Below are 16,831 nucleotides of genomic sequence, written 5' to 3' on the forward strand. Positions count from 1 at the left end.
AAAAATGAAAAGATATGAGTGAAAGCTCAAGCATAGCTCACAAGCTTTTGGAAGAATATAAGTAGTTGCTCTAGCTTGGTTTTTTTCTCTTTTTCCTATTCTTCTTCATTTCATTTGATTCTTGATCAAATAATCTTTCTATCTTCTCCCATTTCTTTCTAAATGTGCTGGAGAAGTCATTTTTATAGTTGGAGATGATTTGATGTAGAAACTAGTCGTTATTTTTGTCCATTTTTGGCTTTCCTAAAACAAGGTATCGATGCCCTTAAAAGACATTTTAATACTTTAACATTTGCTCTTTTTGAATTTAAAATTTGATAGTGAAGTATTGAGACTTTGAAAGCAGGTTTCTATACATTGTGCTAGGTATCAAGACTTTGAAGTTAGGTATCAAGACTTTGAAGCCAAGTATCAAGATTTGGAAACCAGGTATCAAGATTTTGAATCCAAGTATCAAGACTATGTAGATTTTGAATCCAAGTATCAAGACTATGTGAAAAGTCTCCATACCTCATTTTGATGTCTTTATACCTTTGTCTTGATATATAGAAAATTCTTCTTTTTGAACCCAATTTTGACATCAAGCACTTGGGCATTTGCTCTTAAAGTCTGAAGGTGAAGTCTCAGTGCTTGAAGTCTTATATCTTGATACATTCGGACTTATTCTCTAAATTCTGAAGATTGAAAGCAAGGCTCAATACTTGAGATGTGTGTCTCAATATACTTGGTCTTATTCTCTAGAATTTTTGCTTTTCTAAGAAATTGTCCTGATACATTCAGTCTTGTTCTCGATACTTTAGTACACGTTTTCTAAAAAAATTACTCTTACTGAATGGAATGTTGATACCGTCCAAAGTTGTTTCGATACACCTTCATACTTAGGCTATTTCCCAAGGCACATGAAATAAACAAGTCTCGATAGCCTTTTTTCTCTTTCGAGGTCTCAACACTATAGATTATTTTAAGCCTCAAAACACATAATTAAACTTGATGTGCATAGCCTATTTGTCAATCAAAAGCATAGGGATTTTTCATTAAGTCCTAATGTATTAAGCATTCAATATTTTGGTCATTAGCTTTTGTCATATTAAAACAAGGATTAATCATAAAGCTAACACAAACCACTAAGGTGGTTAACATTGTGAATGAGGGAGGTCTAACAAAATCCCATGAAGAAATCCTAGTTGGTTGGAAAACTCCTTCCTCTAGTTAGGTTGCATTAAACTCAAATGGTGCTTATCAACAGTCGACAAAATAAACAGCAGTTGATGGACTATTACATGACCTTTTTGGTTAATGGAAAGTTGCTTCTGCAATGAAGCTTTGCAAATGTTTAGCTTACAAAGCTGAACCCTGAGGTTTATACAAAAAGCTTAAATATGCATGGGAGCTTGTTTTTGAAAGATCGACTTGCAGATTGACAACAAACTTGTTCTTCAAGCACTCTCCACACAAACTAATCATCCACGTGCAAATTTAGACTTGATTAAAGTCATTTGAAGCTGGATTCAAAAACATTGAGAGGTTTAGATTCGCCATATGTTTCGAGAAGTAAATGTAATGGCAAATTTTATGGCTAATGAAGGCTTCTCTAATATAAAAAAATTCCTATCCTATCCCATTACTGCAAAGAAAGTTAGAAGTTTATTATTCTCATTATATAATAAAGTGAAATATGTCAACTCGTTTAAAAAAATTATCAAATACAAAAAAGTAAATCTTCGATCACAACTTGATCAAGGTTTGACTGTAACAATGAGATAAATTTCATAAAGAATACATTATTTTCAATTGCAAAAATTGTGATCTTTATTCAAAATAGAGTAACATAAAAAATTCATCCTTTATCAAATAAGTTCTTTACAATTTTTCTGCTACATGTAATTACGAGATTTCACCAAAATTAGTTGGAAAAATTAAGAAATTAAAGGATGAGGAAAGAGCAATACTGTGATTAAGAAATCACCAAAATTGTTGATGGAAAGGTGAAAATAATACCACTATAACTAAAAACAACTGTGTAAGTCTAGATTACCAAGCTCTAACGAAAATCCAAGTGAGGGAATAAATTGAAAAGAGAAAAAGTAGCTGAGGATACTATTGGAATAAGCCTTGCAGTCAATTGAGATTGATTAAGGCTTAGTTTTATACATGTAATTATATCATTCACATTAAATGATTAGAGGTTTCTATTCATTAATAAGACATCAATCATAAAAGTTATAAGTCTATTGGATAAAGTCCATAAGATTAATAGGCCTTGCAAGGGAATTGTAATAGGTTACAATAATGAAATCTCTATGTATCAAAGTATAATTTTTAAATGTTCCAAGTTGATGTGTCATTGAGATTAGACATCAATGATGCTTAGAGACTAGTGCATTCTATATTCCTTACTTGAGAAATAAGCAATCGATCTTATATGTTAAAGTATAAAGATACTTGAAACTAGAATGTAAGTGCTTATTTCATGAACAAGTTCACTGAACATGACTCGACATGAGAATGCATTTGGTATTCCACTTTAGTGTCTATGTAAATATTTTTCATGTTTCAGTTGTGTAAGTACTTCTTAAACTTGAGACACCAAGTTGTCTTATATGTGGAGTGCTACATATTTTATCATACCCCTATGAATCCTCCCAAGGATGCCAAAGCAGGATATGATTGGTTGTAGCATGAAGCACATAGAGGCAAATAAGTGGTCAGGAAAGAAATTATAACCTCAAGTGATTTAGGGAACATATCTTAATAGTTCTTAGATATTAGCTTATTGAAGTCCTTGACTAAGACAACTTGGAGATTATGAAAGAGTTTTATAAGTCTTTATAAAGCTAATAATAACTTCAAGAACGAATATGGAGATCAACAAGAGTAGACATTGGGCCATATTCTTATCATTTTCGGATATATGATGAAGGAATTGTTAAGTTTGGCTATGGATGACATGCTCAAAATTATGCAGTGGAAAGAAAATTAAAACTTTAAAAACAAAACATACCTTCACCCACAGAGCACCATGGTGATATTTTAACATATAGAATGACATATAAAATCACAAAATTAGAAGCTAACCTTGCCAACGTTCATTTGATCGAAATAACAATCTTCTCAATGCAACTCGCGAACACCACAAGAAATAAGAACCCTAGCTAATCAAGCTCTTGTCCTCCAATAGTAGTGCACACAATTTCACTTAAACCTTCAGGAAAAAAGAGAGATTTTAACTATGTGTTTGTGCTAGCAAAAGGGACAATGATTGTCCCTTTCCACTTCACACGGAGATGGCTAAATCACACACTTGAAAAATTGCTTCAAAAACAATTTTTCTTCATAAAGTAAGTGACAGCACATAAGGAGAAAGCCCCCCCTTTTTTTTCTTTTCTAACAACTCATTTTCTTCATTTGTGAAAACATAGTTAAATGTGATTTATATAGCTAGGTTAAAATTAACTTTAATTTTGCAATAAAGCTCTCCAAATTATAACATATTACAATATAGGCCTATGACTTAATTAAACTATTTTAATTAAGCCCAATGGAAATTAAATTTAAATAATTTTCTTTATATTATTACAATTTCGACATTATAATTATAACTATTTATATATTATGCCTAAAACTAAATTAAACTTTTTTTAATTAAGTCTATAGAAGTTAATTACCTAGCATATAATTTAAGTCTAACTTAAATCATCTCTCCCAATTTAATTCAAATGCAATCATTGTGTGTGACCCATTAGATTTCTAACATGTTGACAATGGAATTGATTAATGACTTAATTGATTAATATAAATTTCGATCAATTAATTTATAATCAATTCCATAGACTAAGATTGACATCTAATAATGCATCATGGCCACTCAATTATTAGGAGAGTCAAAGGGTTATTTAACAACCTTTCAGTGTACAGTTTTTAAATGTAATTCTTTCTCTCATCATATATCTCAGAGATGATAAGAGCTTGGTACAATGTCTACTCTTCTTGACCTCTATATTTGTTCTTGCAGTTATAGCATTAGCTTTATAGAAACTTATGAAACCTTTTCAGGATTTTCAAGTCGCCTTAACCAAAGACTTCAATAAGTTAATGTTGATCAAGAACTGATACGATATATCCTCTAAAATACTTGAGGTGATGATTTTTATTTTGACCACTCATTTACCTTTACATGCTTCATATTGTACCTAAAAGTATCCTATTTAGCCATTCTTGATTAGGCACTCATAAAGATGAAATTAAAGTATAACATTCCACATATAAGATAACTTAGTGTCTCAAATCTAGGGAGCATTTACACAACTGACACATGAGAAGTGTTATATAAACACTGGAGTATATTACCAAATGCACTTTTTATGGCTTGTAATGTCCAATGAACTTGCTCTCCTAAGCAAGTACCTACATTCTAGTTCTAAGTATCTCTATACTTCAATCTATGGGATCAATTACTTACTTACAAAGTAAAGAACATAGAATGTACCAATCTTTAAGCATCATTGATGTATAGTCTCAATGACACATTGACTAAGAACATTTTAAGATTATACTTTGATGCATAGGGATCTCATAATTGTAACCCATTACAGCTCCCTTGTAAGGCATATTAATCTCATGGACTTCATCTAATTAAACTTATAACTCATTATAATTAATGTCTTATTGATGAAAAAAACCTCTGATCATTCAATATGAATGATATCCTTACATGATTAGAATTAAGCCTTGACCAATCTCAATTGACTGCAGGACTCATCCCAACAGGAATGAATTACATTGATAGATTGTACACTGAAAGATTTTAAAAGAATCTTTTGATTCTCCTAACAATTGGGTGGCCATAATGCATTATTAGATACCAATATTGGTATATGGAGTTGAATTAATTAATTTAATAAAAATTATAATTCAATTTCATTGCCAACATGTCAGAAACGTAATGGGTCACACACAATAAGTAGCATTGTAAATTAAATTGAGAGTGTGATGATTTAAGTTGGACTTAAATCATACACTGGGGTTTTTAACCTCTGAGAACTTAATTAAAATAATTTAATTAAGTATAAGGCCAATATTATAATTAGTTATAATAGTAAAGCTTTAATTGCAAACAAATAAAGTAAATTAAATTTGATTTTAATTTACAATGACTTAATTAAAAAAATTTAATTAGTGTAAAGCCAAAATTATACAGGGTTATAATATTAAAGGCTTATTTGTAACTTAAGAAGTTAATTAACCTAGATATACATATAATTTTTTAACTACTTCTCACAAGAAAGAAAAAGAAAAATACATAAGTTAAGTTTTTGAGTTGTTAGAAAAACTAAAAAGACAACCTTAGTCGCACCATCTCTTAAAATTTTTTGAAAAAATAGCTTTTCTAATTTTGTGATTCAGCTAGGAGGAGTGTGATCGTATGGGGAGGACAAATGGTTATCTACCTAGATAGCACAAAGGCATACTTGAGAAAACTGCCTCCTTGTGAAAGTTCAAGTGCAACCCTATGTTCAACCGTTGGAAGCCAAACATTTGAGTGGCTCGGGTTCTCTACTCCCTTTGTAGTGTTCACGAGTTAAAAGGAAGAGGTACTATTGTAATAGCCACATCACTTGGCAAATGTAATTTTATTTTTTTGATTACTCCTCTCTCCTAATTTTGTTTGAATTAAAACCACCAAAGTGATCCATAAAAGGCAACATGGGATTTTATTTAGATTTTTTTTTTGTTTTCCACTACGTAATACCCATTAGATATCACAAGGATTACTATAACAAAATGAATTGAAAAAAGGAAGAATATACACTATGGATGTTGATAACTCTATGATGTAGAGTTATTTGAGTTTAATTTTGATACTAATTAGCTTAATTTTTGTAGTAATGTATAAAATTAGTAAGTTTTATTTAATTATTTTAAATTAGTTATTTTAGGTGAGTCTATCTAAGCATAGTTAATTTTATACTTAATTTGGTGTTAGTGTGATTAAGATAGGTTGTTATTGATTTATTTGTGCTTTTGTAGGTGTTTGATGAAAGAAGAATTTTAGTAAAAGAATGACAGCAATTTTAAGGTGTAGACTTCCACTACACATGTTTCAGTATTTTAGCTATAACTTTCTCTATAGAGCTCCAAATGAAGTGATTCTTTGACCATTGGAAAGATAAGAGAAAAATATACAATTTCCTATTTATCACTTTGCCCAGTTTGGCCTGTAGAATGGTCAAAAATCTTGTTGAAGTTGATATACTGTAGTAGTCCTAAAACAATTACAATTTCTATTAATTAATTGGGCAAGGCTGCAACTTACATAGTCTGATGAGGAAATCCTAGTTAAAATTAACTTCTTTTTTCACCCAACTTAGCCTAACTTCAAAGCCTATAAAAACAACCTTTCGAAGGACTTAAAAAGAGAACGAAAAAAAAAATCAAATTGACATCTGAGAGTCAAGCTACAAAGTCATTGAAGGATTCAAGGAGATTTAGAGATCAAGAATACAATCCTTGGTTTTTTCTATCTTTTTGTTATTCTTTTATTCTCTTGGTTTTAATGTTTAAATTTTATTCAATGATGATGTGTAACTTGATAGGGAACTAAATTTTTAATCTAAGATTATGATTAAACTCAATAAATAGTCTGAATTATTTATCTCTCTTTTGATTATATTTGATAGATTTAAGTTGTTTAGTTTATTATGTTTTTAATGCTTTTAATTGACTGATCACCAATTAGATTGAATTGGAAACCTAGATTAAACGAAGGAGATTTAGATAGATCTTGAATAGAATAACGTATGATTGAATGCACTTAGTTGATTAAGTGGTTTGATTTGCATATAGGGTAGACATACACCTATAAGTCATACGTAGCTAAAATTAGAGCACAAACTTAATGAATCTTTCTTTAATATAATTTGCATAAACATATAGCAAATTAATTAAGAGAGGTATTTTTTTAAAAAACTCTATAGAGATTTGTAAATAATTTATGACTCTAGGTTAGCAACTTAATCCATTAAACTGAGTTAAGAGAAAGAGACAATATTTAGATGAAGTATTGAGGGATATTATAAACTTAGGTCTGGTAATCACTAGAAGTTAATAAAGTAAATTTGCTAATAGATTTTAGATTAGTTTTAGTTTTAGTTATTTGTTTATTAGTTTAAAATCTTTTTTTTTTAATTGTAATTGTTTAGATAAAATTAAGATGTGTTAATTTTAGTAGTTAACAGTAAAGATTAATTCAATTCTCTGTGAGATCAATACTCTACTCATCTCTATATTATCTTTACGATACGTGCACTTGCATGAGTAGAAAATTGAACAACAAATTTTTGGCACCGTTGTTGGGGAATTGATTTTTAATTCTTTCTTGTTAATATCAATACCAAGCATTCCTAATCTTACTTCAAACTTTTCTTTTTATTTTCAAATACTTTTGATTTAGGTGATGAACCCTCTGTGGCTATCTGAACAATTTATCCCTATGAGGGTTGCTAGCGATTACGCATTGGATGCAATCAGTGTTTTAGCCACCCAAGGAGATACTTTGTCTCAGAAAATTAACACTTTGGGTGATAATGCTTTTCAAAATCTTTTTGTTACATGCGAGTTTTGTGGATATAGGCATTCAAGTGATTGTTGTCCATTCTATTACGAATCAATGCAATTTGATGGAAGCTTCGATGGGCAACAAAATAAGTCATACTCCAACAATTACAACTCAGGATGGAATCACGAAAATTTTTCATGGAGTAATGATCATGGTCTTGCATATTCATCACAACCTATTCTCCATAATGGTTTTTAATCACAAGTTAGAGCTCCTATGCTAGAGAAAAAGCCTTCAATAGAGGATATGTTCATGTAATTCATGAAAAAAAATAGATGCTTTCATGACAAAGACTGATGCTTTCATGACAAAGACAAATGCCTGCATGACAAGGACTGATGCCATCATTCAAAGTTAAGCAGAATCAATCCGAAATCTTGAGACACAAATGGGTCAACTAGCTAGTGCCATCAATAATAGACTTCAAGATGATGGAGATAAAGTAGATCAAGGAAATACTTGCAGCAATTAAGTTCAAAATGAAAAAATTAAACAATAAGAGGAAATATCTAAATCACCACAAGTCAAGCCATATGTGCCTCCCATTCTTTTTCTAGATACAGTTGATGAGTTACCTAAGGAGATTATAGCAAAAGTGCATTATTCAATAAGAACTCAATTTGAGAAGTTGGATAAAAATCAGCCTATTCCACCACCTTAGGTTAAGCAAGTATCAAATCTTGAGTTAAATGCACTACAACTTCATCTTAGGAGAAAGCTACTTTCACACCTCAAGCTTTGTCCATGCAAACTCAAATCTCAACCAAAGTTAAGCTATAAACTATAAGGAAGCGCTTCTTAGGAGACAACCCAAGCTTTCGAAACTTTTAACTTTTAGTTATTTTTATTTATGTATTTATTTATTTTCATTAATCTTTATTTATTTTTTTCAGTAAAAAAAATTTCTCTTACAAGTGACAATGAGGATGATGAGGACGAAAGTGAAGATTAGAGCTTCTACAAAATTCATCCAATTATCGGGGGAGTGTTCCTTACCTTTCTTTTATTTTTTCTAACATTGAGGATAATATTTAGTTTAAGTTTGGGGGGGTGAATTTATTTTTCTAGTGATAAATATTTTGTGAAAATTTTAAGTTTAATTTTATTTGCATGTTTATCTAGATTTATAAATAATTTAGAATTAAGAAAAATAATGTATCTTCACCCTTATCCAAGGATGGTCAAATAGAATTGATCAACAAAAATTTGAGAAACTATTGAGAAGCTTTGTGAACAACCATGCCGTTATCAAGAGTACCTTACTTTACTCGATCTGATTAAGTAAGATTAAAGTACTTTATAATCGAGTTCGAATAGCAAAACTACTACTTGTTATAAGTTCAACTAGGATTCAAGTAATCTTAGTTCAAATAATTTTTAATATTAAATTTTAATTATATATATTGGTTTTTATTTATAAATTCTTTATAATTTATGTAATTATTACTAAAAATTATTAATTTTTTTAAATATAATTTTAAATTTTAATTTATTAATGATAATATATAAAAATTAATTTTAAATTTATTTCCTTGTCAATCAAACACAGCTCAAAGTCCGTTTGATAATTGAAAAATAACTTGCTAAAGAAAAAATTTTTCTGTGTAAATATTTTATATGAAAATTTAACATTTTTTATTGTTTAGATAAACTGTCAAAAACATTTTACATCCTCTTGCGGAAAATATTTTCCATCATCATTAGTGGAGTTATTTTGGTGTCAAAATAATAAATAGAATTTGATTATAAAACAATGATGCCATTTGGTTTTCACATTAAAATTAAAAATATAAATGAAAATGGGAAAAATCAATAATAATATTTTCTAAAGTATTTAATCACACATTATAATGAAAGTAAGTTCCAATTTTCAAAAATAGCAATATTCATCAATTGTATAAAATATCCAAAATCTATGTTTATAATATTTATTATTATGATCATTGAAATATTTCTTATTATAATTATTCTTAAAATTTATTCAATTTATAAATAAAAATATTAATTATATTGAATGATTTCATTAAAAATATTTATTTAATTTTAATAATATTAAATAATTTAAATATTAATGTATTAAATTAAGAATGTTTAAAGTTAAGTATTAATATTTTAAAATTTTTTTAATATTTCAAATTAAATATTAACATTCGTTAAAAGTATTAATATTTCAAAAATTAGTATAAGAACAGTCTTTCTATTCCTTGGAAAATATCCTACCTCTATTAATGATGTAAGACATTTTACATTATCAATAAGTATTTTTTTATTAATTCACAAAATATTTTATATTTAAAATAAATTTTACAATTTTATAAACATAACTCTTTAAAACATTTTCAAAAAATATTTTACGTAAATTGAAACTGACTCTTGAGCTCGCACTGAACTCAACCAAACAAACAAAAACGATCGTTGGCTCGACTCAAAGCACTTTTTGGGTCGGAATGGAAGACGAAAGCAGTACCAGCAACAACGACGACGACAAAGATCCATGGTTGGCACCCGACAAACTCTACCATTTCCTCTTCTGCTTCTTTCTTACATTCCTCTTCTCCACTTTAGCTTCACTCTCCCGCTACTCCTTTCTCCGTAACCATTCTATTCGGGTCGGATCCATCCTCTCCCTCGCCGCTGGCGCTGCTAAAGAGGCTGCTGACCAGCTCGGATTATTCCCCTCTGCTGGTGCCTCTTCCAGAGATGCCGTCGCCGATCTCCTTGGCGTTTTGGTCGCTGCAATGGTGCTTTCTCTACGAAAGAGGCTGCTCCGATTCGGGTCCGATTCGGGGCACTCCCGACGGGTTTTGCCTGTTTGAATGAGAATCTCCCGTTAATTGAGTAAATGGGTTGACTGGTTTTTGGTAGATTCAACGTGTGGCTAGTTACTTGGAGGACAGGAAACATTTGGTTGCCGATAAAATGAAGGGAAAGAAAGCTGTAAGGAAATATTTTGAGTTTTTTCTTTTATCCTCTGCATTTTTGACTGGGCTTTTGAGAATAAATTTATTCGAGGGTTGTGCATTTGTTAAAGCACAGGATTGTTTGGTTGCTGAGGAATTGAATGAAAAGAGAAAGTAAATAAATAAAGATGAGAGTTTCAAGGTGTTGGGAACTTGTGATTGTTTCCAGGGTCAATGTATGTTGATAATTCATTTGGCTTGTTTAGTTGATGGGAAAGCAAAGCAAATGCTTTGGATTTTGACATTAGTAATATTAAATGAAAGCACATTGCAATGTAGGGCCAAAACGCATTCTTGTCTACCATGGAGGCGAATCCAATTTTAAATCTGTGTCAGTTCCCATTTTTCTTTCCCAGTTATATGCATCTTTGATTGAATTTTGTGGGATTTCAAATTTTGCCTACGATGTTTTTTATTGCTTTTTTAAAGCTTTCTTGTGTCTATATTGGCATTTCAGTTTATCGTAGCAAGTTAATCATATTGATATCATCGAATATAATTTTCTGTTGAATTCTATAATTTTCGAGTTGTTTCTTTCCATTCTGGTGCTTATGCTAACCAGTTCCTATTAGAAGCTTTCAAGGAACTTCATCCCATCAGCTTTGCAAAGCTTGGCACCATGTCACATTATTTTTTCTTTTTTTGTCATTTTCATGTAGCATCTTGGTTTCAGTGGTGACTTTGCTGCCTTCGGTTACAGCTTGATATTACTTATTGAGTAGAAATTGGCAGTGTACTTCTTTCTACTTTAATCTTTGTATCCCGTTTACGATTACATATTTGCTTTTGCCCATAGATTTTCTTACAAGCACTACATAGCCAAGGACATAGCTTGATAGTTGCTACTCTCTACCTCCAAGGAGGTTCCAACTTTGAATCCTCCCATCCAAACTGTCCATAAAGGAAATAAAAATTGCTGAGTGCAATATTTATGTTGAATGCACAGACAAGTCCTGTGATGACTGATGATTGTGGATGCACAAACTTGTCTCTTGGCCAACTTGAATTTAGATGGTTAATATTGTCTGCAAATGAAAATAAACTTGTAAAGCTTCTAGAGGAACTACTTGTTAGTTATAATGCATATTCTATATGTGCAAAACTGCATATCTGAATAATGTGGTTCAACAAGGAGCTAAAGAGTCTTGAATAGGAGGAAGAGAAACACTGTAAGAGATCCAATCTTCATTTCTCATTTCTCCACTTTTACATGGCCTTTAAGAGGGGGAGGGAAATAGGTGGGAAAAAACTGGAAGAGGAGAGAAAAGGCCTACACAATACCCTTTTTTCCTGGTCATTTGCCCCTAGAGAACAAGGGTTGAAAGCCCTAAACCACATCCTGTTTCTTCCTCCTATTTTCAGTCGTTCCCCATCTTTTTTAACCCAGCCAAACTCCAATATACACTCGCCAATGAAAGTCAAATGCCAATTTCTTGTATCTTTTTCTCCCAATTTTTCAGGAACATCTATAGCTTGACTACACTGTTATACATGTATATATATATATATGATCGATACACACAATTCACTTATTTATATCCAAATTCCAATGTGTCACAATTATGAAATTGCTCCCCGTTCATCTGCTATGTTTCCTCATGAAGTCCTGGATCGTGCAGGTCATTGATGGATGCTAATTACCTCCTGAAGCTCCTCACAGTTAAAGGCTTTTCACCATCTTCCTCGGGCAGCTTGACAGCAGTATAGGTTCCTGCACCACATAGCGCCCCCAGGATGGGAGCAGTGAAGTAGACCCATATAGCTTTGTAGTTATTTGCTGCTATGGCTGGCCCCAATGTTCTTACTGGATTCATTGAAGCACCTGTAAATGGTCTGTTCCACAGCACAAAAGAAAGGATTTCTGAGGAACATCTCATGGAATTCATCAAGTACTTAGCGTTGAGAGCGCTAAATTCTCATTGTGGTCAGGATTGAACAGAGAAGAGGAAGGGTACTTTTTTCTTTTTGAACTTTCTAATAGTTGAAGGTACTGTAGAAATTTTTAAAGCTCAAATTACGATCCCACTCTTTTGTTTCCTTAACTGTATTTTGCTTCCCAAATGTTGCTTTCATAGAATCTCTTCCCTTCCTCCCTCTACCCTCCCTTAATTAGTGTTAACTTTTTTAAAGAAAGAAGAAAAGGAAGAAAGGGGGGTGGGTGGCTTTGAACTTTGATGGGGTTTCATAATTGTGGGCACTGAGTTGTCTTTGATGTCATAATTGGTTTGACTTGATCTTTTATATATATTTCTAGCAGATACTTATCATATTTGTTGTTAAATTGAAAATGAATACACTCAGCTAAAAACCCTGATGCTTATGCAGATTCGAAGGTATAAATTATGATGACTATTCAAAATCACAGCTCAATATCATCTTATTGCACTAGGGCAAAGCTACCATGCCAAGATCAACAGCAGTGGCCTCTATGACCAAAGATTTCTCAAACAATATCTACCAAATGCTACCCATTTCTCATACTTGGAACGAAGAATCAGACCATTAGACGTTTCACTTAGATTTTCTGTCTGATTTATATATTTCCTAGATTATGTCAAAATTGTTGGAGTAAAAGAAAATAGTCCAAGAGGTCTTAATATCTAGTTGTCACAGATATATTTTAATTTCTTGATCAGTGAAACATGTGCTAATTGTCTCCTTACAGCCTTGATCTTCCTCTCTCCCCTTAAGCAAAGTTATGGATAAACACTAACCTACTTGGCATGGCTGAATCCCAAATAATAAATCAACCAAAGACCAAAGAAGATTAGGATCCTTAGCAGCACAAGACATGGCTCTTAACCTTGTCAAGACAGAACTGAGATGACTCTGCTTGTTTTACAAGTTATCTCGTGATTAATCTTCTGGTTTATAATAATAATAATAACAACAAAGGATTTCAGTGACATACCCGGCTATGAGTATATTGAGCATGACAGTAGCTCCAACCGCGATTCCCGCCAGCTCTCCCACCTGCACATTGTCACCCCTCACATTACAAGATTCCCATATCCATCTTCCTTAAACCATCGATTTACAGTTCTTTCCACAACATATTTCATGAATAGTGATGCCCTGCAGTATAATTTTGTCTCATGCAGGGAAATTTGGTGAGTCAAAAGTAGGTGAAAATCAATTCCTAACCACCTTCGAAATGGAGGTAAACATGGGTGCAATAGTATCTAATTATCTCTCCACCTTGACCTATGATTTCCGGGGATGTGAACTTCTTGTATTTATTATTATCTTTGTGTTTTATTTCTATTCATTGGAGATTGAGCTTTGTAGGGTGCAAACCTCTTCATTGACTCTTGTCTCTTAGGAGTTTAAAATTAAAAATAATAATAATAATAATAATGTAAATTATAAGAGACTCTGGTCTCTTGTAGAGGGGTGTTTGTCCATTAGCGTCCTCAATAATTTATAGTCTTTTCTTCTCTCTTTGTTGGGCTGTTTTTACACTTGGAAAAAGCACATGGGAAAAGGGCACTTACAGCTCTAGTGTCGGTGGCCACAGCAGTGACAACAAACATGAGATTGAAGCTAATAACAAACTCCAAAGCAAAAGCTTGACCGAATCCGCCTGAAGGAACTGTGACTCCCCCTCCCAAAAATGGGTGAAACACTCCCTTTAGTGCAAATGCAGCGCATAGTGATGCCATTACCTGTGCTCCAATGTAGACTGGTACCTGCATATTAAAAGCAAAATTGTTAGTTATATGTATATATATAAAAGTTTCTAATAAAACCAAAAAAAAAAAAAAAGCCTGGAGGTTACATGTTTCCAGGGAAAGTGTTTGAGTGCAGCAAAGGAAATGGTGATTGCTGGATTGAGATGTGCTCCCGAGATGTGACCAGTGGAGAGTATAACAATCATGACAGCAAGGCCGGTGGAGGCAGCCAGGCCAATGAGTGTTTCAGAGCCTTGTGTCTTTTGGTTCACAATGGCTGTGGCTGTCCCAGCAAAGATTAGTATGAGAGTACCTATGAACTCAGCTCCCACCTGGTTTTGGTCAATAACAAATGGAAAACTGGATCAGCCTTGATCTCTATTTGTTGAATTTTAAACTGATCTGTTTGACTAGGCCATAGAGAACAGCACAAATAACTCAAAATGCCCTTTTCGCTTCAAGCCATTGAGAATTTTCACACAAATAAATTTTAAATGTAAAAGATCTCTTCTTACAACTTGGTGTATTTTTCATACCTTTCTTGTGAGTGAGACAGGAGGAGGTGGCAATGAACAAGAAACAGGGGGTAATCTCCCTTCTTCCATGGACCATTCTTCCACACTGAAGCATCTGCAGCTCTTGAGAAGGGATTTTCTACTGATCCCACCCTTCTGATCTCCCCTAAACCCCCCAAAGAGAGGAGCACCAGGAGTCCCTGGTGTTGCTGGGGTTGAAGGAGCAGATGGAGCATCCTCATTCTCCATTTATATCACTAATTATTCAAAACAAACTTGAAAGAACAAACGTAAACTAATAATAAATGGTGTAATAGGAAGAGAAGAGAAGGCTTAATTAAGTTACCGCACTTCGTTGTCACTTGTTTTGGATGCTACTGATGAGCTTAATGTCAGGTATTTATACTACAGACAAGGAGTTGACTTAGAGAATCCCAAGAGATAAGAGAGAGAAAGAACTAAGTTAGTGGTTGCAACAATGAGATGGGAAAAGAAAGAAGGGTATGGCTCTGGAGGTAGTGGAGGGTGGGACATTGAAGAAGTCTTGCAGTAGATGATTGTTGGAAAGAGGCTTTTAACATGAGACATGAATAATGAATTTCCTGTCTTTCCCACTTATCAGGTTTTTTATCTACTCCATGCCTTCACTCGATTATGGAGTGGAGTGGACAACTGTAGTTAGCTTCTTACTTTGGTGTCTGCTTGAGAAAAAAAGACAGGTCAGACATGCAGTCATAGCATAGGTTCAAAGCTCCACATTTTGATAGCTTACTAATTAAACCTTGGGGTTTGATTCATCTCCTATCTATTGGTTCAATGATTCATTAGAAAATACTAAATATGTTGTCAGAGTTCATGGATAAACTAATTAATGAGTGGCATGATGAACAAAAGAAATGAAAATTGAACTCTCCAATGCATTGGAGATCATCCAAATCCATCCACCAAATCTCAACCCCTTCCTAGTTAAAAGATGAAATCATTTGAATCCTACTTAATACAGATTCATCTTGGCATTATATATTAATCAGATTCCTAGCCTAGCCTTTTGCAAACTCTATGATCAGTCCATTTCATAATTTTAAGCAGCCTGATTTGGTCTATTGGCTGATAATTAACAGCAACAATAGCTGCTTGGTTTCCCCACTCATGGGATTCATGTGTGATTGGCTGTTGTACCACGAGCATACTACTAAAATACTATTAACTAGTAGCATAAAATATCAAGTAATTGCTACAGGGAATCTCTGAGAATGGACCATTAAAATATTCAACAGGCTCGGTGGAATTTTATTTTATGTGCATCCCCATCAAACTGAATTAAATTATGAAGCTAATCTAGTTTCTTTTGAAGCTTCCACAGTACTTCCTAGCTAGTTTCGAAGAAACTATTGACAAAAACCAATTTCTCTCTCTCTCTCTCTCTCTCTCTCTCTCTCTCTCTCTCTATATATATATATATATATATATATATATATATACTTCTTTATTTTTATTATTTGTTTGATACCATAACAGCTTTGAGAAATCCAAAGGCTGCTTTTTTTTTTCTTCTTTTTCAGAAAATAAGAAGCAAATAGATTAAATGCAGGGTAACTTCATGAGAAACATTACCATGCATGCATGTTATGAATTTGGAATATGTTCTTCACTGTTAAAGATCAGTCTGATCATCAGTGGTATCCTTTTGGGGGTGAGAGGAATTGATAAAGACCCTTGTTTAATTTCTAAAGGATGAAAGCTAGGGTGGTGTTTCATTTCATTTCATTCCATTTCAAAGGTTATGATATGAAAGGAAACTGTTTGTAAATGCATTACTATAAACTATGGAATTTCCCCACATCTTTGAGAAAGTGAACATGGTCTGTGAAAGAAAAAAAAGCATTCAGCAAAGGTATAAGGGTACAGTACTTGCATTTCCATGAGAGCATGGGATCCATACGAATGCATTGTATGGCGGGGATACAAAAGAAAAAGGATGAATGAAGATATATAATGTCTGATCGCAGCTAATCAATTATCTTATAGATGAAGTGGAACATCAAATCATAGGTGGAACCATATGAAAAG

The 16,831-nt window shown here is 32.6% G+C and overlaps 2 protein-coding genes across 2 annotated transcripts; one reads left to right on the top strand and one right to left on the bottom strand.

Moving 5' to 3' along the window:
• Positions 1-9,964: 9,964 nt before the first annotated feature.
• LOC18595412 (uncharacterized) lies at positions 9,965-10,729 on the top strand. Its single transcript, XM_007023338.3, has one exon. It carries the CDS (start codon positions 10,063-10,065, stop codon positions 10,429-10,431), a length of 369 nt encoding a protein of 122 aa, XP_007023400.3. The 5' UTR covers positions 9,965-10,062; the 3' UTR covers positions 10,432-10,729.
• Positions 10,730-11,725: 996 nt separating this feature from the next.
• Positions 11,726-15,234, bottom strand: NIP6;1 (NOD26-like intrinsic protein 6;1). Its single transcript, XM_007023339.3, has 5 exons — positions 14,783-15,234; positions 14,354-14,578; positions 14,070-14,264; positions 13,487-13,548; positions 11,726-12,408 (listed from the first exon to the last, which is right to left on the bottom strand). The coding sequence occupies exons 1-5, from the start codon at positions 15,008-15,010 to the stop codon at positions 12,213-12,215; spliced, it is 906 nt and encodes a 301-aa protein (XP_007023401.3). The 5' UTR covers positions 15,011-15,234; the 3' UTR covers positions 11,726-12,212.
• Between the last annotated feature and the right edge of the window lie 1,597 nt (positions 15,235-16,831).

The sequence above is a fragment of the Theobroma cacao genome, chromosome 6, assembly GCF_053813885.1.
Source record: "Theobroma cacao isolate CCN51 chromosome 6, ASM5381388v1, whole genome shotgun sequence".
Taxonomy (NCBI): Eukaryota; Viridiplantae; Streptophyta; class Magnoliopsida; order Malvales; family Malvaceae; genus Theobroma; species Theobroma cacao.

Bases quoted from the DNA above. Each gene is read 5' to 3' on its own strand.
- LOC18595412 (XM_007023338.3), top strand. From the start codon at position 10,063: ATGGAAGACGAAAGCAGTACCAGCAACAACGACGACGACAAAGATCCA.